At 45.6% G+C, this 27,694-nt stretch overlaps 1 protein-coding gene across 1 annotated transcript in view; it reads right to left on the bottom strand.

Annotated features, from left to right (window-relative positions):
* Positions 1-22,855, bottom strand: part of GAD2 (glutamate decarboxylase 2) — a 52,828-nt gene extending 29,973 nt beyond the window's left edge. The window contains exons 1-7 of the mRNA XM_084620946.1: positions 22,666-22,855; positions 21,890-21,949; positions 21,534-21,683; positions 20,037-20,270; positions 13,495-13,585; positions 12,519-12,631; positions 6,906-7,021 (exon numbers count right to left, since the gene is read on the bottom strand). Coding sequence (XP_084477072.1) covers positions 6,906-7,021; positions 12,519-12,631; positions 13,495-13,585; positions 20,037-20,270; positions 21,534-21,683; positions 21,890-21,949; positions 22,666-22,741 — 840 coding nt within the window. The 5' untranslated portion in view covers positions 22,742-22,855. The remainder of the gene's footprint in view (positions 1-6,905; positions 7,022-12,518; positions 12,632-13,494; positions 13,586-20,036; positions 20,271-21,533; positions 21,684-21,889; positions 21,950-22,665) is intronic.
* Positions 22,856-27,694: the final 4,839 nt, after the last annotated feature.

The raw sequence follows: 27,694 nt of genomic DNA, 5'->3' as shown, positions 1-27,694 counted from the left end.
TGACACAGGGGTGAACAAGATAACCAAAAGGTTAAACATATTTAGCTGGCGGGGGCCGAGAGGAGTTGGTGAGAAATTAAGTCTCATTATGTTAGCACTGGGTTAGAGTGTTGCTGGGTTCTGTGTGGCAATGAAGGGAAGAGGAAGTGAGCCCCACCCCTATCCCTGTGGCAGTGCAGAAGCTATCCAGATCTTGGATTCTGTCATGGACTGGGGAGAGCAGGGGCTGAATGCCTATACACCCCTCTGAGAAAATATGAGTTAGGAAGGTGGTGAAGAGAGATTGGAAGTAGGCACAGCCATGCTCCTTACATGCTGGGCAGTGGAGCTGGACATAAGGTGAGGGAGTGTGCTGTATCCGGTAATGGGCTGACAAAGCACACTGCCCACTTTTGTGTGACACCCCATTAACAGGAAGAAAAGCCCTGCCTTCCAGAAAGTGTATGGAGGGCAACAAAGATAACCCTGAAGAACTGAGGTTACAAGGTAAAACTGAGGAAGCTGAAGTTATTTCTCACAGGTGACATTCTTTGAGATAGCTTAGCAAGGGATTCCAGATGTATGAGATACTTATGTTTTATGCCAGCAAGGGATTACAGCTGAGTGAAGAAGGGTTCAAGAGAAACCTAGATTTGTTTTTTGAAAGGGAAGTGTTTTAAATGTAATGCTGAAAAGCAGGAAGGGTAGAGTACTGTTAACGCCAACTTATTAGGGTAGATTATTACCCACCATAAAATGGACATGTTAAGCTAGGAGATTCTTTCCTCTTTCTAAAATTTCTTAGGGTGTTTGGAATAACTTTGTTTGTCTCCATCATCCTTTGTGCCCCCTTTTTTTTATATTGAACTTTGTAGTGTGGGAAGCACAATAAAAATTTATTATGGGGCCATTAATGAGAGAATCAGGCCTTTCCAAAAAATGAAGAATTGAAATCATTCTGCTAATTAGATTTAAAGGTTCATTAACAATTTCGGTGACACTGAAATATATGGTGACCTATTCTTATCTTACATGATCCCTGCTGTAATATATAGATGATTATGACATTCAATCTTCTGCATATTTTATGGCTTAATAAATCATCATCTCCTAATTAGGGATGTCTGAAACTGAAGAAGAAAAAAAACTTATAATGTTGTGATCCCCAATGCCCATGTCTGTTCTGGTCCGGGGGAAATTCATAAATAAGCTTTGTGAAGGGAATTAACTGGGTGGGGAATTAACTCCCAAACTCTGGGCAGGCTGAACAGCCTATCAGATAGAAGAGTGTCAGTTGACCCTCCAAAACAAAAGAAAAGGAGTACTAGTGGCACCTTAGAGGCACCTCTGTGATCTCTATGTAGAGACTCTGGAACATGGCTCCTGTGTAAGTGTGGGGTCTCGTCCCCTACAATTTCTCCACATTAGCCTATTTAATGGAGACACCCTCCATGGCACAAAGGGTACGAAGAAGCTTCCCTCTGCAGTTCCACCCAGGGTTTAAATGGTGTGGAGGGCCTTATGTGGACTCTCTGCACCAGAGTGACTCACTGTAAATGTCTAATAGCAAAAGGTAGCATTTATTGCAATTCTCTATCGAAATGGAATCCTCCCAGGGTATGTGCATGCTGGTTATTGTCACATAAATGTTCTAAACACACTGAAGTAAGATATGTGTCTTTGTGTGGTGTTATATTTGCTGCTGCTAGAAGGTTAGCAGGTATTTTGTTAATGTTAGGGGAGGATTAGTTATCATAATTCTATGCCTCTCCCTGACATGCAAATATTTCTACCTTTTACATTTCAAATAATGTATCTGCACAAAGCCTTCCTCATGCAACGAAGTCCAAGGCCAACACCTGGTTTTCTTTGGTTTATTTGTGGAATGCTCCAAGGAGAAATTGTACAGGTCTGAAAATGAAACCAAGCAATCAAAGCTGGAGCTGTTGGCAGGAAGGCCCCAATCCTGCAATCTGATCTGAGTATGAGTGGACTCCTATGTCCATATGGAGCCCCGTTTACTTCAGTTGGACTCTGTGCCGGTATACGATGTAAATACATTGATTTAAACGGAGTTATTCCTCAATCAAGCCCACCAATTTTTCGAATCCTTATGTATGAGGTAATCAAAAAAGAAACGGCAATCAGAGCGTTAAAATTGATCTTAATTTCTATGTTGGGAAGAAAGCTACTTTTCTCTAGATGATGGAAAACACAACCTCTGCCCGCTTCCTCTGCATGGTTAGAGGAATAAGTACTCTGCCATGCATTTAGTGGAGAAACTATCCCGGTTAGGAATAACTTCATACTGTATGGCACCAAATGAAAACCCTAGTCTCCAGTATCCTCAAATCTCTCCCTAAAAACACCATCATGTACGTGTTACCTCTGGGAGCCTTATCTGTGGAGCAGGGCCTGGAAAACTATCTCCTAGGGAGAGCTCGCTGAAGAACAATAATTCCATTTCATGACAGTATTTGAGATTTGGAAATTTGTTTTCAGTACACTGGAACAAAACCAAAACTTTAGAATGTTTTTGTGAAACAAAATTGTATCAAAATGTCCATTTTTGGATCAAAAAGGTTGATTCCTTCCTCTCTGGAAGTGACCATTTTGCACCCCAGAAACTTACTGGCAAAAGCTTTGTCAGAATTGCTAGGATGCTGCCAAGTGTTTCAGCTTTGACAAAGCATCATTTATCAGCCAAAAAAGCATTGAGGAGAATATGTTTTGAACAGCTCCACCCCTATGGTTTTCATTACAGTGCCAACTTTGGTCCTCATTACAATTAATGGATGTAATCAGAGCTATAACCCCCTGCACTGCTCCCAAGCATGTGACAGGAAATTCTGTGACTCCCACAAACCTACAAATTTGACTATTGGAGCACGAGGTGACCTCTGCCCCCATGCAGAAGTGCTGGTGGGTGGCGGGGGAAGGGAAGGAGATTGACCGCCTCTAAAATCAGCAGATCTACATGGATCTGAAGGATGTGCAGAAGCCAGGGATATTCTGGAGGCCCTGGGCCTCCACACTGGCTCCCAGCCTCCCGCTGACTCCTTCCGGGCCCCTGGGCCATGTTGCCAGTCATTACTCTAGCTGCCATTTTTCCTTGAGTCCTTCTTGGGCAGAGTGGAATGGGGCAGCGGGTAAGTTGACACTTAGCACTATCTTACCCTCCAAACTCCTGCAGGCTTGGAGGAGAGGAGATGACGTGGAGGCAGTACTCTTCTTCTGTCACCCATGCCCAGACACGGCTGCTTTTTATCCCTGGAACCCTAGGAGGAGACCCTATAGCCCTTAATTAATCTCAAGACCACAGATTAAGTGAAAGCCTTTTAGGGCCTAAACTTGCAGTCCTTGAGGATCCCTAAGGTTTTGGGGTTTGCAAGAAATGCAGGCTCAGACCCTAGGCCATGCATTCCTCCGTGAGCTGACTCAGCAAATAATCTAGCTGGATTTCATACCCTTCTTAAATCTGAGTTTGCATTATGTGGAACAAAGAAGGATATTTACTTACATACTCTTAAATCATTGTAATGGCTGAGAGCCTGGGATTGATCTCACTTTATATTAGTGTAATTCCACTGAAATCAATGGAACAAACGTGGTGTGAAGCCAATGTGAATGAGCTTAGAACAATCCATAGGTGTTTATCTTTAGCGTCTCTTTTCTTTATCCTTCTACTATTTGGTTGAATAAGGGGAAATACCATTAACCTGGTTTTTTTCACTGTAACTTTTTATTTTTGTATTTAGAACCCAGTGATTTTCAGATCAAAAGTTTTACATTTAAACACGTGTAACTGAAAAAAGGAATCTGGCCCAAAGTTACAGTATAAGGTGCAACTGCAAAGCTATATGGACAAATACGGTGCAAAATACTGTTCTCAGTTTGCATCATATACGTAACAATTTGCTTTGGAGTGTGCACAAATATACACCTGGGACCAGATCTACAGGACCAGGCATTTGATGTCAACTTCAGCTTAGCGGGGGTGCGGGGGGAACAACACACACCTGATCCTGAGGTGACAGTCCAGTCCCAAGAAGCAATTTATAGAAACCATAGGGCTGCTCTAAGTTGTGCCAAATGCCAGGGTCCCCAGGGGATTGTTCTGGCACATGGGAATTGATGCACCACAAAGGTGTTTTGGGCATCCCCACTTTCCTTGGCCTATGCAATGCTCCCTACAGTACATAAGCAAACACCTTAGCTAAACACTTAAAGCAGTGTTCAGTCTGCTTTTCATTGCCAGAACAGCACAAAGCAGACATAATGGAACCAAGGAAGTGGCTCTAAGTCTTGGACTTTCATTGGGTTTGCAAAGTTATATAAAAATGGAATATAATGGGTGACATCCAGGATTTTTACCTATGAAGGATCCATTTACAAGGTCTCCTCTCTCTTACACCAGACTCAAACCAACATCATTGACTTGAAGGGAGTTACTCCACATCTAGTGCAAATGAGATCAGCATTTGGCTCGAGAAAGCTGTGCCAGTAAATATATAACATTAAATTTAACCCTGGTGTAAGCAAGTGCATCTTAATAGAGCTACACCAGGGCTGAATTTGACCCATAAAGTTGTAGGTTAGCTATAGCAGTGTCCTAAATGGTGGGATGGAATAGAAGTGATGCAGAGTCAAAGGTATGTCATAATATTGTACAGAATACAAAGGGTCTTCTAACTGAAGCATACACTAGATGTCTGAATATTCATTGGCTCAAGGGGCCAGACTGTGATTTCAGTGTAAACCTGGAGTAACTCCATTAATGTAACGATGGAGGTATTCCAAATTTATGTTGGTGAAAATGAGAACTGACTCCGACTGCTTGTGCTGATATTATTGTCTTGGATTTGCTCCTGTTGGATTTTTACTTTTCCAGACACACCATCTTTATTCACCTAAAGATATACAGCAATTTTATACCTGGGTTTACTATTCCATCATAAACACAAATAGAGGGGCAGAGTGTGTGGAATGCTCGCCCTGTAGCAACACTGCTTGGTAATGGCATGTTGCTGAATCAGAAAGAAGTTAACGTCAGGTTGAATTGTATTACATGGACAAGGTGGCCAGTTGGGTGTGCTAACTGACATCCAAAAATCCCCGAGTCTGTTCTGATTCTGAACAACACTTCTATTCTAAATAGGATTATGCCGCTGGGACTATGACATTTCTGGAATCGTTTCTATTATACTTTAAAATAAATAAATAAAGCACCCAAACCTGCAAGTTTTGTGTAATGAACTAAGGGTTAGAGGACTCAAATAACTCAGTTTCATCAAGCAATATCGTAAAAGGCATACTACTGGATATTTTGTGGGAAACTATAGTTCACAGGGTAGTTTGATCCCTGGAAACTGGGATTCTGCATTGTTATCTGTGGTTTTGCAGCTGTTTTGTGGAAGGGGCAATAACTGTAATTTAAGACCATTTAATAATATAACTATCAGCTCTCAGGGATTATATTACATACTGTGGCCTTGACAACACACTTGACTTTGGAATACATTTTAGTCACTTTAAGTAGCAATATTCCTGCCCCTTAGCATGAAAACTCAATGATGTTAAGGCTCATTTCATTATTTTGAGACTGATAGTAAGATTTGATTAATTGTTTACTGTTCCAGTTCTATGAAATATTGTTAGATTACATAGTGACCAGAGGGAATTATTATTTTAAACAACCTTGTTTGTAAGAATTTGCTGGGTTCCTGGTTTTCTATTGATTATGTATCCATTGCCGCATGGCCTTTTTGGATAGTCATTATTATTTTATGGATTATTTTTCTCTCTGATTGCTGTGGGGCCAAATTCTTAGCCCAGCTGCTCTACAGTATAGAGCCTGCAGGACCATCTAGTCTCTGCAGACATGGGAGCAAACACAGATCCTGAAAGGGACCTTCCCTGCAGACATCCATGTAGCAGCTTTGAGGCCACTTAACCCTTTGTCCTTCCCAACGGTGGACACCCCAAATTTGACTGTTCACATTGCCACATATGGCACTGATGTCTTTGAGGATGAGGCCTGGGGAGGCACTGAGCATGTGCAGCGCCCCTGCTGATGCCCTTGGCTTAAAGCAGTCACTTGGAGGGAAATCTAGAGGGGGAGCATGACCTGTGTTCTCTTTCCACCCTCTTCTCATACATGGGGAGGTTAATACAGCGCTAAAGCCAAGAAAATTCCACCATGGGGAGAGACAGGAGTGGGAAACTCACTACTTCTCCCACACATGGGGCAGTTGTGGTTTTTTCCCCTCACCCATCCCATGTGTGAAGCCACCTCCCCGCATCCTAGCACTGGTCAGCTCAGTGCACAGCCAGTTTATGCAAGTGCCTAGGGCATATGCATCCCTTATTGCCAAAGAAGCTGGACTCAGGGTTTGGTTCATGCTGATAAATCAATGGTAAACTCAGCCTATCCCCCATGTTCAGCAGCAAGCATAGATCTGATATTTATTCTACTGCATGTATGGCATTTAAATATCACTGTCTTCATGTATGTTATCACATTGTTATTAAATTATAGTAGGAACAGTGTCAGTTACTGATGTTTGGATTTACAGAGACTTGCTATTTCTGTTAGAGCAATATAAACAGAGAAATCACTGCCAGAGTGTTATAGAGCCTGATTCTGAGCTCAGTCACACTGGATTTCGCAGTAAAATTTACACTGAGATAAGTGAAAGCCAGAAAGACACAGTGATTTATAGATCTTGCTTTAGAATATCATACATTTCAATATCAAGCATTCAGTGTATCCCTTCATGTAACAACAGTATATCCCTTTTTATTACCAGTGAGAGTATAACAGAAATGAAGCCAGGTAGCTACAAATCCCTTGCTAGGGTATTCTTTCTGTCCTGGTTTAATTAAGAAAAGAAGTTTAACAAACTGGATAAAATAGAAACACATACATGCTCTGAGGTGAGGGCAACCAGCCTGGGAATAGCTGCCATTCCTTTCTCTTTGACTTCTGGGAACATCTTGAAACGTGCAATCAACATAGCATACATGTTAGATATGGCACCACCTGGAGTCCACAGTAATACACTGTTATTTTTTCTATGCATTATTAACATCATTTTAATACAAACACTCTTGTTACAGTTTTTCCAACTCAAGTTCATAGGCAAGGGAGCATGAATGGTTCTTGCTCATTGTTCCTCTAATTGGGGGGCATAGACCAAATGGATCTATTAACACCCCTCCCACGCCCCAAGGTAAGGACGCATGTGAAAAGTTAAGCTGGCCAAAATGGGGTCATGGGTTTCTGCCCTCTCCCCATTCCTGGGTGCCACTTCCCCCCATTCTCCAAACATATCCATCTCTTTCCTAAGAACAGTTGCACATGCTGCTAATTTGTATTCTTATGTGATGCTCTGATCCCATATGTGAGAAGGCAAAGGGCCTCTTTCAATGTGTAAAACACCACCGGAAAAGTTGCCAAGTGGCACATGAGAGAGACATACTCTCTGCCCTCAAAGACTCCAGCATCTGTCCCAAATCCAGTGTCCTGGATATACCACCAGGTCAAAGCATTAGGGCAACCAGAAAAAAAGAAAAGAAAAGAAAAGAACATCAGTCCAACAATAGTTTTTTTTATTTTAAAATCTATTCACAACCCTGCCCTCTGAAAGGATTTTTTTTCCCCACAGTGGTGTTGGGGGATGGGGAGGGATTAAATTTCTCTAACAATATTCTATCAAAATCATTTTCATACATTGATTAAAAATATCAGTTTCAAGTGTCAGACTGATACACCTTGTCTAGAGCTGAACTATGTTTTGATCTACATAATTCAGTTGCTAATGCTTAGATTAAACAATTTAGACACAAGAAACACAGTAAAAGGTGCTCTTTGGTTTCTTTTCTTTTTAAAAGCTCGGTAAAATGGACCTGTAGTTCAGCAAGATATATATATATATAGCCTGGATATAGCCCAACAACCCATTGTTACTATGGGATATAATGCACCCCGGCTGCAGGTTTTACAATAGTTCTGTATCTGTTTAATTGTTATATTTTAGGTTTAAAAATGGTGGGGCAGATTGTAAGCAAGTGTAAATCAGGGTAACTCCATTGACTTCAATGGAGTTACATCACATTACACCAGCTGGGGCTTCGTCTGGTAAATTTCACATTGTTTTGACTTTTACTTTTTGTTACAGTGAACAAGGAGTTATGTATACTATTCCACTGTATGCCAAGAATTGTGCTTGTATCTCCCTTTCTAACTGATACTCTAGTTCAGGGTTTTTCTTTAAATTAAGACTAATCTTCAGTCTTTATAAGACGTGCATTTCATTCTGATCTCACTTGCACTGGTGTAAATTAAGATTAGCTCCACTGAAGTCAATGGAGTTGCACCGGTATCAAACTGGTGTGAGAGCAGAAGCAGGCTTGTAAATGGTTTATTCTTTACAACGCATTGTGAGGTATGTAGGTATTTTAATGCTCATTGTTACAAACGAAGAAATTGAAGCAGGGAGGTTAAGGCCAAATTTACATGCCTAAAGTATTCAGTTGCCTCACTGTAGAATTATATGCCTAAATTAAGGCAGCTGAGTCTTAGAAATTTGGTCTAAATAACTTGTCTAAGGCAACAAATGGAATTAGTGTCAACACCAAGTTAAGAATGTAGGAGTTCCTACATCAACTGACTGTTTCTATCACTCCCTTTATTGTTTAGCCATTTAGAATTACATTTATTAATGGGCCTCAGCCTAGGCTCTCATTTTTGCAGACACATTTTTATGCCCATAATTAATTGTGGGTGCCAAAGACACCTGCAAAAGTACAGCTCAAAATCAGGTCTGTATATGGTCAATTGCAGAGAATGGATGGAGTTAGAGACTTTTCTTCACAGCAGTGAGAGCTTTATATAAAACTATTCTTTCATTTGGAGATGCAGGGATTAGAACTAAATGGGGATGGTACAGTACCCTGACATAGAGGAAAAAGACAAAGATGGTTTTGACTATTGCCGAAACAAGCGGATCTGGCACAATAGCTACTGCTTCTTAAGAAGTGTGAAGTACAGTATAAACAAGTAATCTGCTCTGATCAGAAATCATATATGAATGATACAAGACTACATTCCAGATGACCAGTGTGTATATGTGCATTCCATAAAACCAGGGATTGTGGAGCCCCTACCCAAAACTCCTCCTTTTCTCCTGAAGCTAGTTTCTCCTCTGCACAGGGAAGGAAGATTCCTATTTTGAACATAGGAGGACTATACATAGGGGTGCTGCCTTGTTTTTGTGGCTAAACGGCATATTTCCAGAATTTGACCCATTTGGTGAAATCCTGGCCCCACTGAAATCAATGGCAACACTTCCACTGACTTCAATGGGGCCAGGATTTCTCCAGTTGGGTGTATGTTTTGTGGGTCACTCCACCTCATATAACCACCTACCAGACTTCATAACTGAAACAGGCCCTCTACCTAATTGTGCTACTCTTTTAATCTAGTAATAAGGATATGCCTAATTACCATCCACATCGGTATTGCCTTGTCCATTGGCTTGTACTGTCCAAGCAGTATTGTTATTAATCCTCTTTTCTGTACTAGGCTTTTTTACACTCCAACAGGGCTGCTCCATCATGTAGTTTGAACAAGAAAGTCTTTAGAATCTATAAAGTTGTTTTATTAGTTGTGATTAAAAGCTTGGTGGGAAATGGTTTTCCTACCCCACAAGAATTTTCGAGATTTCAAATTTTTTTCCATCCTGAATCATGGGAAAAAAAAAGTGAAATCTTAAAACATTTTGAGACCAGATCATCAGAAAAAAAAAAATTAGATCAGGTCAACTGAAATTTTTCTTTTCAGTTTTGACCTTTTACATTTTAAAATCTTTTTTGATGTAAATTAACAAAAATTTTAAAACAAAACATTGTTTCACACTGAAAAATGAAACTTTTTGTTTTGAAAGTGTTGAAGTGTCTTGTTTTGACAATTACAAAACTTTTTTTCCAATTATTTCTCAAATCAGGAAATTCATCAATACTGATCCTTTCCCACGAGCAGTTTTGGTTTTGACTACTCAATGTTTTCTGATGCAAAAATATTTCATCAGAAAATTCCTGGCCAGCTCTAATTGTGAATGCAGACACTGTACACACAGGCTCAATAACTCCCTAATCAGAGACAGCATTTTTCTTTGTGCCACCTCCTGATTAGTAGTGCTGTGCAGAGAACAATTAGCTAAAAGGCAAACCCAACCATCCAGTACATCTCAGGTGTAGAAGAAGGGATTGTATGCAAAGCAGAAACAATGAGCACCCCACAAATGAAACCTAGAGTAGCAGAATACAGCTAGTTAGTAGGACATACTGTTAACTAGTATGGCACCATGACATGGTGAAATCCTCTGATCTAGAGGAAGCTTTTAGAGGCAATGAGACAAATTCAGATGTGATATAAACAATGGTGTAAGTTGCACATTGAGTGTAAAGTTGGTCAGAAAATAGACGTGAGTGGGTTTAAGTGGTACCTGGTTGCAGATTCCCTTTGCTTCATCTTATCTTTCCTTGTCTTAGAGGAGGCAGCATTGTCTAATGGCCTTCTGTTCTCAACTTTGTGACAGACCTGCTATATGACTTTGGGCAAGTTACTTCACCACTCTGTGCCTCCGTTTCCCCTCTCATTCTTTGTCTGTCTTTTCTATTTAGATTGTAAGATCTTTGGGGCAGGGACTTGTCTCTCACTGTATGTTTGCACAGTGCCCCATACAACAAGGCCATGAGCTTGATTGGAGCCTCCAGGCACTACCATGATACAAACAATAAATAAAAATAATAATACCCTCTTGTTGATTGCTAATCCACCTCATTTGCCACTTGCTGAATGTTACACTTGCTTTGCTAACCCACCGAATGTCAAATCAGTGCAAGCTACACAACTTTAACACTTATACTCATTCTCTGACCACCTTAACATCCAACATGTAAATTACACTACAGTTGATTTGGTCCAGAGTCTTCCACGGGAATTGAACCAACATAGTCCAGGCTGAATTCGACCCATAGTCTACAAATAGCTATAGAGCCATGTATAATATTGACTTTCAGCAAGGCACAATCCAGTCCTCCCTCCTTATGTCAGGAGAAGGAAAGTGACGATAGTGTAATCAAGGAATTGCTCCTATCTGTACACTATTGCTGAACGCACTGCAGTTTACAGTCTCTCACTTTGCCTACTTAACCCTCTTCTGGTTTTCACATTCTGTATGTGAAGTGCTTTGGCTGTGAGCAGGCATAGTAATACCCACGAACAGCAGCAGGTTCCTGTGCATTATGGAACAAAACTCCCCCTGCTTCAGTAGGAATTAGGTCAGATTCATATAGTGCTATTTAAATGCTCATTAATAATAAGTAATATAAATTTCCCGCTCTCACTATGTTTGAAATTCACTCCTGTGCAAAGGGCCGGAACAAGGCCCAAGAGCCTACTTAAGCCCTCTTGAGTGGCATGCGAGGTGGGCTTTGCACTGGTCCTCTGCACAGGAATGAACTTCACACTCAGTGTACATGGGGGGGCTCAGAAATACCTGTGATGATTAGCTGTGCAGTCTACTCATCGGGTGATAGTCAAAACATCTTTTCCCCCCCACCCCGTGAGGCCACTAAACCTTTCTTTCCAGACCAGATTCCTCCCCCAGAGGTCATGCTGTTGTTGTGAAATTGACAAAGGTAATCTTTAGAGTGCTAAGTCTTTGTCCCTTTTCTGGATAGTTTCTGTAGCTTTGGGAGATAAATACATACGTAATTTTAAATAATAAAGTTTCAGAGTAAAATGGGAAGTGAAGAAGAGTGTAATGCAAAAGATTAAATGGCATGCTGAAAATATGAGACATCTCAGGGAAATAGTGCTTGGCACTGACAATGATTCCTCTATAATTAATCATACTCATTTCTTGACTTATTGATTTGCCTCGAAGCAGCTAGGGCTCTGATCTTGCAAGTGCTTGCACACTTGAATAACTACTCACATGAGCAGTCCCCTGGAATTCAATAGGACAACTCACCTGTGTAAAATTATTCGTATACATAAGGATTTGCAGGATCTTGGCCAGGCTTTGTATTTACTGATAGGGATGCTACATTTTCCTGCTCACTTAAATTTCTACTGTAATGATGGAGGGCATCAGAGTGTTTCTCTGTCTCATTAGTAATACTATATTATTTTATTTTATGTAATACATAAGGAAGTAGGACCATAGCAGAACTGCAGGGCAAATGTCTCTTCCGATTATGTTTTCCATGTACCACTATTGCTGTTCATAATGCAGCATAAATTTGCTTGAAGGGAGTATTCAACAGTGACAGACATTAAAATCCCTAATAATCACATCCCTGAATTTCATAAATATGCAGTACTTTTATCCAACAGAGGACAGCGGTTGTTATTAGTGAGTGACCTCTTGAAACTGTGGATTTCACTGTATTGACTCTTTAGCTAGATTAGTTATGAGGTCTGTCACAGTATAGTCTGAAACACAAAGAAAGCTTGAAATGTCATATACCAGGTGAAAATATCCCATCGCCACAGCCCCCTGGCCAGCCAATCATTTCTCTCATTTTCCTTAGCGTGACATATTCCAAAAGTACAAACACTGGAGCAATTTCATAGGTGAACCTGAAATGCAGTAATGGCCATATTTTATTCTTTTTATTTAAAACATTAATTTACTACTTAAAATATCTACACAATTGTTTCCATTGTCAAACCCTGCATCCATATTATGTATATATACTGTATCAGCATACAGTGCAGAGAACTATATTTTGCAGTATATTTGATTACTTTCTTTCTGCCTTGAAGTTTAACTGTTTAGAACCCCACACCTGTGAGGTGCGGAGGACTCTGCTCCCATTGACTTCAGCAGGAGTGGAGCTTGCTCAGCTTCCTGCAGGACAGGGGCTCACATTATTATCATGCGTTCAAGAGCTATTGACCAGAACAAGGCCTTTCACTTCACATGCAAATAAAGTCAATGGGACACAGTGCACAAAGAAAATCATGAGCATACCACACTTTGTGGGCCTGGAGCCTTAGAAATAAACTTTGGGGCTGACCCTGCAGCCCTTCGCCACTTGGCTCATCCCACTGAAACCAATGGCACTAACCCACCGGAGTCCGGATTGCAAGGTCGGGTTCTTTGGTAAGCAAGTCTATTTATATAACAACAGCTGTTTATGTTTCCATTTCACATTTTACTTATTTATGTTTGCAAAATACAAAACTATTTCCCCTTTCATTTGCAGGAATTTTATCAGAGCTGTCATTTTATTTACGTGATGAATTTTTTTTATGGGCGACAACATACAAAACAGTTTTAAAATAACATGCTGGCTGTATTAAAATTTAAAAGGCAGACAAATGATTTTCCTGCTAGTTTCACATAAAAGGCTTTCTTTTACCTACAGCTACAGCAAATACTGCGGAATCTAATTTTAAAATTAGCCTAGATAATAATAGTGGCAAATTCAGCTACTTACATATTAGTATTTGCTGTTGATGTCAGCCAGTCTGCAGCTAATCCAACCATGTCCAATCCAGTTGAAAGTTGATTGAAATATCTAGGATGCCCTGCATAAAATGGAAAAAATGTATCAGAAGTCTGAGGAAGCAGAATGAAATTGCTCAATACTGATTGGTGTATTTATCTCAGGATTTTTACACAATGGACAAGCATCATCAATGTGTGAAACACAACAACAGCTCTTTTGTAATGGGGAGATTATTTTCCCCTTTCTTATTTCAAAATAAGTAAAACAGGAACAATGAAGTAGAGCTAGGAATTATAAATTCTATCATTTTCTATTGCTCTTGCCATTTGTATTGAAAATTAGCATGATGCTGCTGCACTCAAATAGCTGTTTGCCCCTGCATGTGTGTCACATGTTGTCACTGACTGCTTTTGCTTGGGCTACGTTTGAAAGGCATGCATAGCACACCATCTGAGGCGCTTGCCACTGCTTATAACAACATCAGTGATGAATGGCTAATGATTATAAAAGACAGGGCAAAATGAGAAAATGGAACACTTTGCTGACTGCTTTGAACATGACTCAGAGGCTGATGATTGTGCAAATATGGCATGGACTGTGGTAATACTGGGCATTTCTTTGCTGTCAGAATACAATTATAAATAACAGAGCTTCCTAGTAATTGTGATTTTAAATAAACCTGACAAAAGGGAACATTGCTGCTATGTCGGAATGATGCGTGAAAATATATTCAATGGGATGAGTAGTCCATTTACAAGATTTCTCTCGCCGACTTCTGGATTTTTCTAACCTCCTGTCAGATATTTTATTTCAAAAATATGCCCAGAGCTATTAAAACTGGGAATACAAATAACTCATAGAGCTCACTTGACTAGTCATGTCCTGCCCTCCTGTTTAGAATTACATGGCTTTGCTACCAGCAAGAATTTTGAAAGATTAACAATTACGTAAATATCATCTCATTCAAAGGAAAGCGTTCCTGCTTAGAAAACACCTGTCCTAACCCAACTGGCAGACTGGTACTGACCACATGGGAAACATAAAATACAGCAGGGTGATTGAGGAAATGCAAACAAAAAACAAGAGAAAACTTATCTCCTAGTCTCTCGTGGTCTGTTATCAGGCACATACACATGGCTAAAAGAATTGTGCTGAGAATTACCCACATGCCCCCCCAGCTCACAGCACACAAAGGCTGAATAATTGGGCTTTGTGGCTGGAAGTAAGCGTGGATTAGTAGTTGGAAACAAAATCCAATTCCTCCCATCCCATAATCCAGGGACATAGCAGCCCACACCTTCTATGCAAGGATTGCTGACCCTTGGTACATGACCATGATCCATTGGTACAGATCCATGACCCCTTTCTCTGGTCAATCATCAATGCTTCCCTCTATCTTTGCAGCTGGCACAGAGCCTATCCCCCTAATGCTCAGGGGGCTTCGGAACTCCCCATTATGGCTTCAGTCACACAAGGATACCACAGATATTCAGCAATGTGGGAGGACCTTGCTCAGGCTCTCCGCCAACAAGTGAATTCCCGCCTCAGTGAAGATGTGCTATTCTGTGGTAGCTTTCAACATTAAGGGTCAAATCATGTCCTCCCTCAGGAAAACTCACAGAAAGTCTGGGAAACCCATGGGGGTCCAGCTGGGAGTCTATGGGGAAATCCTGCGGAATAACAGAGTTCTGATGCATTTCTGCAGAGACCAGTGTCTCCTGCCAATCTCTATCTCCAGTCTCCCATAGCAGCATGGCTCCCTGAGGAACCATGTGCTCAACCTTTTCCTCGTCCACAGCTGGACCAAACAACCCCTGCCCTTTGTCGATGTCTGATAGTGTGGAACAGGATCTTCTGTAAGTTGCACTGACAGAACTTATTTAGTTATTTCACTTATTTAGGGACCTGGGGAAATTCCCACAGGTTGTCAGGGGGTGATGCTGCAGAGATAGGATCTTCCAGAGCTCTACCGGGTGCTGGCTCACCCACACTCCCTTCAAAACCACAGAGTCCTGCATGCATACGGCCTTCTCACAGGGATATCCTGGGGGGCAGGGAGAATGATGCGTTCACTTACCATCGCTTCAGCAAAATTTGGGCCCTGCTCTCCGCCTATAACAGGAGAGGAGATAATCTGACTCTAATTATAGACGCTTGGATTTCTCCATTATTGGGACTGCTTAAAGTCCGAGAGAGACTGTAAAGTTCTTTCACCCTATTGGATGGCTGAAATAAACTCTACCCTCATTTAAACCTGTGTAACCCACGTGACCAAAAAGCAGATCTTGCTTGAGGAATTAGGAAAAAGCGGTAGAATAGTGCTCTCCTACCTCAGTGCACGGCTATCAACATTGTTTTGCAACTAACTGAAGGAGGAGGGGACTAAAAGCAATCCAAATCTGAGGTGGGTTCAAGGGGAAACAGGAGAATACCACTGTCTGCTAGATTTATTAATTTAAAAATAGATAATTTGGACATATTTCTCTGTCACCCAACGCACTCTACAGACACTAATCAAGCTGCAAGGCACACCTGTGAAATAGCGAAGTCCCAGTACTATCCTAATCTTACAGATGGACAAACTGATGTAAGTGATGTGCCCATGGTAACACAGTGAGCCACAGTCAAAGCCAGCAACATAACCCCAGAGCACTGACATCCCCAGCTGGCAGCTCTTTCCCCTTTGCATTCTCTGTTATTTATTTACAGTTTTCTGTTGCCCTCTAATACTAACTGTATTTTCAATAGCTACACACAGAGACACACAAAAGCCATTGGTATTCATTCAGCTTTGTCAATCAACCTGCTCTGGCCACCTTCATGAACCTTCTGTATTTCCTACCGGCTAACTAGCAAACAGCACTGACCAAAAGCAATGCTGGACAAACACTAGTGACTAGTCCTTAGTCTGTTCACTGTCTGGAATTTCCACGACTTTTAAAACTCCAGCAAACTCCGGAAATGAATTGCAACGCTGCATACACCAGTGTTCCCAGAAGCTGAATTTTAACTGAACAAACATAAGAATTCGGACCAGACGCACCTGTACCGAGGCACTTACCCAGGCAAGAAGCAGGGGGAAATACCACGTGACATATCTAACCAATCGCAATTAAGCAATACACAGTGAGTTTTTAATATTGATAATCAACCCATAGAGTAAACAACGGGAGAAGAGCCAAATCCGCTTTCCCACGAATAAAGCCTGGGAAAGCTGAGCTGGCCGCAGGATAGCAGGCTCCACTGATCGATTCAATAGTTTATTACCGATTGTTTCCTCGGATCCATTACCAAGCACGTCGACTCCGCTTAGAGAAAGAGCCCAAGGCGGCTTCAGGGCATTGGATTCTACATTGACCCCGCAGCTCGGAACAGGTGTTTTTAAGCCTCTCTGCCAAGCGGCGGCTGCTAAAATACACGGCTCCCCCGCTTAGCAAGACAGAGAAGCCCACCGCCGGGAGCCTGCCCTGGCCTGGCCTGCCAAGCGGCCGGGGCTGAGCAGGGAGGGGGCCGAGCGGGCGGCCCGGCGGGCGTTCCCGCCGCGGAAGATGGGCTCTCCAGCGGAGCAAATGAGCTCTGAGGCTCGGGTGGGAAGCGCAGGGACCCGGTTCCGCGGGCGAGCCGAGCCGAGCCGAGCCGCAGCCCAGCGGCCAGGCCTTCGCTCCTACGGGCCAAGCGGAAAGCAGCGAAGCGCCTGCCCTGCTCCGGTCCCCGGGGCGCTCCCCACAGGGCGCTTCGTGCCGAGGCTGGGCGGGTGCCGCTGCCTTTGTTTGTTGCGCCCGGAGATGGACGCGGGAGACTCTTTCGCCGGGGCGCTGCTGGGCCACGCCAGAGGCGTGACGAAAGGCTCCAGCAAGTTACTGTTTCCAAGCCCCGCCGCGCCTCCTGCAGTGGCCTCGTCCTGCACGTGGCCGCCAGACTCGCTGGGTTTTACCGCCTGGGGTCACGGCACAGCGCCCCTTTCCCCGGCGACTGCCGCCATTTCGGCGCGCGACTGCAAGGCCATCGCACGCGGACCAGGGCTTTGGTGCAAGCGTAGCGCCAGCCTGAGATTCGTGCGCAGTAGCTCCTGGGGTACCAAGTAGCCTACCAAGAGCAGCGAAATGACCATGGTTTGAAGAGGCCGGCTAGCACGACTAGTCAAACGAGCCAGGTAATCACGATACCGGCATGGACACGTGAAACGTGCAAACGACAGCTCGCTGCCAGTTCCATGCGGCTGCTCTGGCGTGCCGGACATTTTGGAAGAATCCAGAGGGTACGACACTCCTGATGAGAGATACTGAGTGGAGCTGGAGAGCCCTGGGCCAATACATCATTATTTCTTTCGGGCACCATTTAAAACCTAATCACACGCAAAGTGTGTCTGGAGTTGCATTCCCTTGCTCCAGTTTTCTTGTAAAACCAGGGTCCCAGCTTGACCACTTGCTGGTGAAACTAAAAGAAGCCCGAGCAAACAGCTTTAATTTTAATTTTTAAAAAAATGCTTTAACTTTTAAAATGGTCACTGCAGTCATTTGAACTTTTAAAATATCATTTAAAGTATCGTTCTTCTGTATATTTTAATTACAAACGGGAAAATGTCCCCACATTTATATGGCACAACAGAAACAGTAACATTATTTGGAAGGATTTGTGTGTGCACGCTTTGCAGTAATTTTATTGCGTCGATATGCACGGAAGCGTAATGCAAATTGCACCTATGTATCAGCAGAGTGAGCCTGACAAACCCTGTCCTAAAGTGTTTGATCTAATCCAGTTAAAATATTTGTTCCCTATGCCATAGTGAGACATCGGACCAGGAGTTCCACCAAATGTAATGACTTCAATTATTTCCTATGTATGTCGCCCGGCTCTTTTTAGGGAAGCTTTGGTAACATCAGAATCAAATAGTAAAAACACGGGGCCGACCCTGTCCCTTTGAAGTCAATGGGAGTTTTGCCAAAGACTCCAATGGATCAGGTTCGGGTCTATTCCACCCCATTCGATTTGTTAAAAGGCAACAAGCCCGTGTTTCCCGCAGAGTCTGAACAGCCGATATGCACATCACATTATCGTCTCCTTCAGATTTTGGACCCACATTTTGAAAGGATTTATGCTATTTAAAAAATATTTCCCCAGCGATTCAAATGCCCAGTGGGAGCTTCCTGAACCCTTGTTTTCGCCACAAACGGCTCTCTTAAATAACAGTATAAGAGAGGCTAAAGGCAGCTCTCTGTTTTCGGTTTATTCCGTGGGAATTTAATTAAATGGGTCCATATACGAATTTGCTGAATTCCGTTTAGCATCACTGAGATTATCATTTCCATGCGGCAGGTTGCCTAAGTGGAGATAATAACGACATGAGCAGGGGCAAATGGTGCTGTCTCTGAACAGATCAGAATTAATTGGCATATTTTTTGGTCATGACAATAACAAAAATAGCCATTAAACAAGCTCCTATTTCTCATGCTTAGAACCCAGTGGGAAAACCATGTTTTCTGCGTTCCACTGCGCCAGATTCTCCTATTGTTACACCGAGCCCAGGAGTGGGCAGCCAGATCGCGTTCTCCGGGAACCGGGACTGTTCATTCTCCGCGTCCAGCTTTTTTAGACACTGGAGATGCGGAACTCAAAGCCAGGGCTATCTGATGCGAAGGGCTATCTCGATCCACTGGGCACACAGGAGAGTTAGTGGCCTTTTGTATAAATAACATCGCCCTCAGCACACAGCTGTCTGCTCAGAACTTCCATTTAATGTGGTTCTTATGGCAATTTTAGTGGACAAATTAATTAATTGCTTCTTTTCTCCTCACCCCACCGGTCAACGGTAACACTTTCTTCTTAGAAGTGCTCGCTTGGGGGAGTAGCAATAAATCTCTGCTTCAGGGGCCCTATCCTGCATGCCTTATGAACTGAGAACTCAGGGAGTGGATTCTGCCACGTCGGTGTAAATTCGGATTTACATTTGTTTAGCTCCGAATTCATACCGTTGTAACCGAGCGCTGAATTTGGTCCCCATTAGCGGTTTAGGATGGAAGAGCGTAAAGAATGGATGAGGGGGGCCCAAAATGTGCTCGGTGTAAAAAGTAAGTGCTAAAAGAGCTACAAAGGTGGGAGAATGCTATTTCGTAGCGACTGATACATACAGGTTCCCCCTTTGACAGGGACATGCATTTGACTAAGGAAAATGTATATTGTTGTACTTAAACTATAACACTGTACATTTCACGTAGGAAAATATTAATAGCTCCAATAAATCATAGAATCATAGAATATCAGGGTTGGAAGGGACCCCAGAAGGTCATCTAGTCCAACCCCCTGCTCAAAGCAGGACCAATTCCCAGTTAAATCATCCCAGCCAGGGCTTTCTTAGTTTTCTTTCTTTCTTTTATCGACTGTTATGTATTTACAAATTACAATAGCTGCTTAAAGCCACACAAGGAAATATGCTATCTCAGCTTCACTGACTTTCCAAGGATCAGCAAGTGATATTTAAAAAAAAATAGTAAAAAAAAAATCACAGACTAGTATCTGAGCATGCCTGTTACCTGTTTTGATTGCATATTTTAGAGTTGTTCTGCAGTTCAACAAAATTTCTTCCAAGGTCTGTGGTTGGTCTGCCAGTTCCCAGTTATATTCCTGAAGAAGCTCATTTGGATAATGGAAATCGATAACCTTTGTTGATCTATCAAAACTTTTCACCACATACTGAAGCAAAATATCCATAACATCTTGTAGGAAAGACAGAGTTGTTATTTCCCCATTGCACGCTGGCAGAAGATCTGGGGGGGGGGGGAAATACATGAAATGTTAGCTCCAGTTTATTGTTTAATGTATAGATTTTTGACACAATCTCGCCCGCACTGATTTTAGGTCTTTTCTATTGACTTCAATGAGCGGAGGATCGGGTTTTTGATTTGGTAAGCAATCCGATGGGGTCTTATTTCAAAAATATTTTTTCTAGGAGATATGGTCAAGCTCTAAATTTGTTGTTAACTAGAAATTTGTGTAGAAAAATGCATTTTCTGACCAACTTTAAAAACATTGAAAAAAGAAGGGAAAAGGAATAATGAAAAGAGTTTCAGGGGAAAATAGGTAAATACTGCAAATGATACACGTGGAAGACCCAGAAGTGCATCACAATAAAATAGCTTTTTTGTGTCTGGTCAAATGGGAGGGTTGCAATACCTTAGTGATGTTTGAGTGCCTTTCCGTGAAATAACACGTTATGCTCTGATTTATTCAGATGTTTATTTATTCATAGATATTTGTATCTTTATTTAAACTGAATTGTGCGGGCCCGTGCCGCACAGAGCGCTAAGGGAAATCCCCATTTCTTCTGACTGTATCTTTGTAGCCCTGTAGCCATTAAATATGTAGGAGATTGTCAAGGCTGCTTGTTGTCCATGGGCCAGGAGAAGGGAACCTGCGGAGCTGGTGGTTCGAATGGGACCGTTTCTACCCAGCACATCCCCCTTGGGGCTTGGGGTATTTACTGGAGCAGAAAGACCGAGCTGTCCATTCATTAATTTGGCAAGAATGGCCGGAATTAAAAATCGTGCTCGCCTGTCATGGCTTCGTGTTTCTCAACAAAAGCTGCCTTCATTCTTCCTCGGGCAGCGCAGCTGAGAGGCCAAGCCAGTCCGAATAGCTCACTGGTGTGTGAGAAAAGTTTGTCATCTTTAGATCACCCCGCAGTCCGGAGTGGAACAGGGAAACCCTTCTTCACAGCAAGCCCAGGCAGGCCCGATGGCTGGCACTTAGAACTAGCTCCGAAGAGCAATACTGGGTTTATATGGAGATATATATCTGGTATATTTAATCCCAGTGTCCGTGCTATCCAAATAACCCCGTCCCAAACCTTCCTTCCTAGAGTAGCCCTGAGAATCCAACCGCTATCATTTAGCTCGTCTGTGGGTCTCCACCCCTTGTGTGTACGAGCCAGGTCTGCCCCTAGGGTTACGGTGGACTGTGAAAGCCCGAGCAGCTGGGAAGTCGGAGGCTTTCCATACCTACTTTCAAGCACACGCACGCGGTATCGTTACCTGTTGAGTGTAAAAATGCATAATTAATATCCGCTCTCTGGCAGCTACAGGGCTTGTCGGTGCAGGTACAGGCCGGTGCCTTCTCCGCGGAGTCCAGATCCTCCTTCGCCCCGGTTTCCGTGGGCTTTTCTCCATCCCCATACAGCAAAGCTAACGATGACACAAAAGACGCAGCCTAAATACATCGGCCGTGAAAACCCAGGGCCTGGACTGCAGCCCCCGCCGCGGTCCGCTCACCCTCTCGGCCAGCACAAAGGAACCTGAGAATCCCGCAGAGTCCCTCAGGGGGCTGCGAGTTCTTTCTTGCTTCTTGACCATTTCCCTGCAATTTCCTACCACTGGTTTCCCCCGCTTACCGCAGAGTTTGGTTCCAATTCCTCCTGTAAACTTCTGGGCAGCCTGACACCACGCTTTTGCTGGAAGAGAAAAAGGGCTGTGTGTATTATCTGGGGTGTATCTTTAGGATCATCTCGGAAACGGCGTGGCTCAAGTGCCCTGGTGGCTCCAGGCTGGATGCCTGGGTGGGAACTGTCCCTCCTGTCTAACTTTCAGAACTCGAAGAGCAAACACTTTCCGGGTGACACAGAATATGACTTTCTTAATATCCCCCAAGACAGCACAACCCTTCCCCTCCCTCTCCCCTTCCTCTCTCGCCCCAAAGAGATCCCCCCGCCCAGCCAGGTAGAAGGCCCCCTGGAGTAGACTCAGGTTTATGTCGGCGTCGCTCCTTCCTGCCCTGGAGAATCCTGCGGCACCTTGGTCCAGTTCTGGCTGCAGCAAAGGCTTTACAATAAAGCTGCCCTGCAACCCAGCCCTGGGTCCCGAGTCCCTTGCGAAGTCCGAGGGCAGCTGGGATGGCTGCGTTTCCCTTTGCCAGCGCTGCCCTGGGTGGTATTTGGAGTACCCCATGGTGATTATTTGTTGCCTCATCCGCATCCACTTGCGCGCTCTGTTGCTGGTCAGGACGGACCGGGACGAACCGGCCCAGCTGGTCTCCAGCCCGCTTGGCTGCAGGCAGGGAATGGGACGCGGGGCGCAGGTAACGCTGCAGCCCATCCCGGGAAGCGGCCGGGAACTTTCCTGCGGCCGGTGGCGGAACTCATCCCCCACCAGGGCTGCTCCGCGCTCCTACCTGTGCCGGGGTTCTCCGCCTCCCCCGATCGCTCCTCGGAGCCGAAGGACCAAAAGCCGGAGCCTGGCGTTGCCATCTGCGGAGCTGCCAGCCGTGCCTCGGAGCCGGCGAGCTGCAGCGAGCTGTGTGGGAGGGAGAGTCCCGGCGCGGGAGTGCCCCCGCGTGCAAGCGCCAGGCAGCGTGCGCCGGCGCCGAGAGCGGCAGCGGCGGCCTGGCGCTCCCCGGGGGCTCCGGGGAGAGGGAGGCCGGCAGCAGCGGGGCCGGGGCGACGGGGCTGGCGGCGGGAAGTGGGAGAGGGCGTGGGGCAGGGACGCTAGGCGCTCTCCATGGTGCCGACCCGCTCCCTCGTCAACCCCGCGCGTCTCTCGGCCCGACTGGGGGTCAGCGCGGCTCTGCTTTTATCCGGCTGGAGCCCTCAGCCCGGGCACCCTGGGGCGGGGGGAGGGCGGGGTGCGCGAGTCACGACTCCCCCCGAGCTGGCGGCCGCTGCGGCCTGACAGCGGCTTTCGGCCACGCGCTGGCTCTGGGCAGAGATCGGGACCGGCCCAGGGCCAGGCTGGGGTTGATGGGGCCCCTTCGCACGGCCGGACTTGCTCCGGGAGCCGAGCAGGGCGCCCCCCACGCGGGCCGTGTCCAGAGAGCTTCGGAGGGGAATGGGGAGACAGACCCGGCAACCCGAGGGAGGCACCTGAAGGCTGGGGGCTGGCACAGGGGCAGGCTGAGGCGCACAGAGGAACTGACTGGGGGAGTCTCCGGGCTGGCGATCCCACGCGTGTCTGGCCCCCCGCGGGTGGGGGGGGGGGGCGCCTTGCCTTGAGGGATCACAGCTCATTCAAGGCCGGACGGCAGGTGACCGAGCGAGCTGAGGTTTCTGCGTCCGTGGGCACGGGCAGAGAGGGGCGGGGGCCTGACCTCACAGCCCGGCCTCCACCGCCAGCGAGGGGCTGGTGGGGGATGTGCCTAAAACCAGAGAGACCCAGCCTCGGGCTATGTCTATGCCGCCCTGATTCTGTTTAGTCCCTTACGTGGGGCCCAGCCCCAGCCCCCGGTGTCACGGAAACGCAGCTGGAAATGCCCGGCCCTTTGTGTGCGGCTCCACAGAGCGGCTCCACCGGGCGCCTTTTCTGAGCCTCAAGACAGCGAGGCGACAGCCGGAGACAAGGGCTGCAGGATCGCTAATCAGCGGCTCCCTTAGCCCAGCAATGGCATCGGTTTGCAGACCGATGTGTCTGTTCGTCTCCCTGTGGGCGCATCAGCTGGGTAGCCGCCCGCGAAGTCAATGATCCGGAAGGTGGATCGGGCTCGCTCCAAGGTCCTCACACCCCGTCTGTCTCCTCGGCTCCACGCAGAGGCTGCCGGGGTAAGTCAGTTCAGGCTCAGCGCACACCCCATGCTCCGGAGCCGGCCAGGGCAAAGGCCCAGCCAGGCGCCCGGCGGAGCACGAGGGGCCAGGCGGGAGCCGAGTTACAGGCGTGCAGCTTCTCCGGCCCGGGCCCTGCAGGCAGCCCGGTTGTGCACCCCCCCGCCCGCCCTCCGCCGGCCTGCGGGCGGGCGCCGAGACTGGAGCAGCCCAAGGCAAGGGAGTGGCTACCTGTCAGCGCCCAGCGAGGCGTGGGGCAAGGGAGGAGGGGGGTCCACGCTTCCCCGAACTGCTGCACGGGGGGAATGAAGCCGGGCGTTCACTGTGGGGCCTGGCTGCAAGGGCCTTTGGCTCAAGCTCCCCCTGTCCAAAAGCCACACGCAAACCCGCCTTCGCTGGCGGCCTGCGGCTCACCCTGCACCTGCGGGGCAAGAGGGAGCGCAAGCAAGGGCGTAGCCTTCATCTACCCCGGCCAGGCGCTGCCCGCCTCGGGACACCCTGCGTATCACCCTCCCTCACCCCGCAGGGCCACCCCACCCCGCCGCGAGGAAGGAGCAATCGCGGGTGCTGCTGAAATCCTTCCAACCACGCTAGCGTTGGACCACCTGGCGGTGGTGCTGACCGGGCAGTTAAAAGTCTGGTCGGTGGGGCAGCGGGGCTAAGAAGGCTTGGTGACAGCCCTGGCCCTGTGGGGTACCCAGAAGCAGCTTCATGTTCCCCCTCTGGTTCCTACACCTAGGGGCAGCCAGGGGGCTCCAAACACTTCCCCTGCTCCAAGTGCCAGCTCCACAGCGCCCATTGGCCAGGAACTGTGGCCAATGGGCGCTGTGGGGGAGGAGCCTGCGGATGGGGCAGTGCGCAGAGTCCCCTGGTCGAGCCTCTGCTTCGGAGCCAGAACATGCTGCTGCTTCCAGGAGCTACCTGAGGTAAGTGCCACTTGGAGCCTGCACCCCTGACCCTCCTCCTGTGCCCCAGTCCCAGTCCTGATACCCCATCTGAACCCCTTGGTCCCAGCCCCTCATTCCCCATCCCTCATCCCCCAGAGCCCTCACCCCCTCCCACATCCGAACCTGCTGCCGGAGCCCCCTCCTGCACCCTATACTCCTCATTTCTGGCCCCATCTCAGAGGCAGCACCCCCAATTGGAGCCCTCACCCCCTCTTGTACCCCAACCCCCTGAGCCAGCCCAGTGAAAATGAGCAAGTGAGTGAGGGTGGGGAGCGTGAGCAACAGAGGGATGGAGTGAATGGGGTGGGGCCTCAGAGGAGGGGCAGGGTGGGGGGCAGGGCAAGGATATTTGGTTTTATGTGACTAGAAAGTTGGCAACCTTATGCTGGGAGCCAGCGTGTTCCTGCACTGAGTGGTTAGAGATGGGCTTTAACAGACCATGCCAAGGACCCAGCACAATAAAATCTCCGTCCCGCACAACCCAACACTGTCACTCTGCGCGGTTATCATAACTTTGCGCCTTAGTGTTGCCAGCCCAGGATAAGGACCGGGCCAAACAGGTACCTGTGAGACAGCACAGAGCTCACAGCCTACGAATGATCTGCCTTGTGGCAGCTTTTCGGGCATCTCCTTCTTTCCCCATCTCTTTCTAGGTACAGGCACTTGGGTAGTAAAAGTCCATCTTTAGGAGCGTCCTATGGAAAGCCTCTGTCACAGGCCTTCTCTTCCCTGCCCCTCTTGTCACACTAGCACCTCTCATGGCATCGTGTGAAACTGACAACCACCAGCCTGTTCTCTAGGTGGGCAATCAACACAGACAGGCACCCTGGTTGTTTCCTGAAGTGTTCTCTGGAATCTACTTGGGAACAGGCTGACCTGTTGTGCAGGCCTGGCCTTTTAATCCTGCCAGCATGATAGATAGTTTAAGCAACCCCCCTGTATGTAGGAGACTATGGACAGGGGAGAGGCTGGGCTTGCCTCTTGCTTGGTAGGGCAAAATTGCATTTAGTCTAATCAGCCCAACATCATGATTTTTCCATCCAGAGAGCAAATCTTAGAGAGAACTGGAGGGCGAGCAGGACGGAGACGGTGCCAGGGCTAGAGGCTAAGGCTGCCCCTTTGTTGATAGGCCTCACTCACCTAATACTCAGTCCAATGGAGGGTCTTACTGCACCTTGATTTGTACCTACTCCCCTTTTGGTAGACCCCGGTGTTAATCCATGCAGCAGTGTTAACGAATAACATTCTAGGCGTTGGTCTCACTGAAATGCCTTCGTCAGTTTAGAGAATAGCCTGACAGGAAAACAAAGAATATCAGCCCTGTGGTTTCTTTCTGTGAAACAATACGTCTGCTTTGATCCCTCCCAATTTTCAGCTGATGCCCGCATGTAAGGAAACGTGGAGGAAATACCAAGCTGAGTTTCAATGTAACGTGACTGCTCGGCTCTTCTCTCCTCCTGTCTCAATCCACCCCCGCACACACACCCGTGATTGCACCTGTGCTAGAAGTAATTCAAATGCAGTCAAGCCTGTCCCTGACTTTTGTATTGTTGTTTATTTACTTTGCTATTTTAATAATGGAGAGAACAATTTTAAGAGGACTTTAAAAATCAAACCCAATGTTTTCTAGCACATTGTACACTGCAGCAATTTAAACATGGCTTTTAATCTTTTAACTACCATAAAAATACAAAGCACCAATTACATGTCTATGGAAAGAGGGCTAAATTAAAGTGCCAGAAGTGTCTAAAGATAGTTTGTGCAGAGCTCTACCCTGCTGGTTTTACTCCCACCCGTAATAACTGCAAAGGGACACCTGGCCTGAGCAAGGGACCAGGATTCAGCTCTTACACTGCTCAGAATATTGGCCTGGTAAAATCTGCCATTCTCAGAACATGCAACTGTCAATCACAAATGTGAATGTTCCAGTTATCTACATCCTTTCTCTAAAATAATTTATTTAAAAATAGGAATTTGGGTGAAATTTTGAACTAAGTGGCTATTTCTTTTGTACTCAGTACACTTCTGATGGAATTGATTTGCATTTTAGGCAGCAATAGACCAATCCACATTTTCCTAGCCATTTCTCAGTCTCTCTGAGATTAAGAGTCCTAAAAATCCAATGCAAATTTAAAAAGGAGAACAAAGCAAACAAGATTTCAGAGTTCAACATTTAGCCACAAAGCTCACAGGTAGAAGAGACAGTTGTGGTTATATTTCCCTGTATATAAACATTTCAAAGAATATACATCCTATATTGACCTTTAAACACTGTCCCTCAGTAGCTTTACTGTAGTTAAAGTCAATAAGAAAATAAATCGGTTTATAATATACTACCAAACAACAATTTACATTTGTTTGTATTAAAGGGACACTTTTGACATGCAGATTTGGCCCCAAATGTAGGTATTGTAGATCTAAAACCAAAAGAAGTTCTTCTTTGGAATTCTTAAAAAAATCCAGTGAAGTAATTTATTTAAAAAAAAAGTTTTGTGTTAGTATTGTGCGAGTGCATGGGAACCTGAAAACTCAATTGACTAGGAAATGATTATAAACAAAACAGAAACTGACTAGTCTATTTTGTATGAGAGAAATTTAAAAAGGAAAACAATACACAGTAAGTACATTTGTTTTCAAAAATTATTTCAATTTTAGTAATCTAAAGTATATTAATAAGTAACCTCAGCAAGATTCTTTTTCAATATACAATTTTTAACTTGAC

This window comes from Lepidochelys olivacea, assembly GCF_965140295.1.
Source record: "Lepidochelys olivacea isolate rLepOli2 genome assembly, chromosome: 2".
Lineage (NCBI taxonomy): Eukaryota > Metazoa > Chordata > Testudines > Cheloniidae > Lepidochelys > Lepidochelys olivacea.
This window is presented reverse-complemented; position numbering and strand designations above follow the sequence as displayed.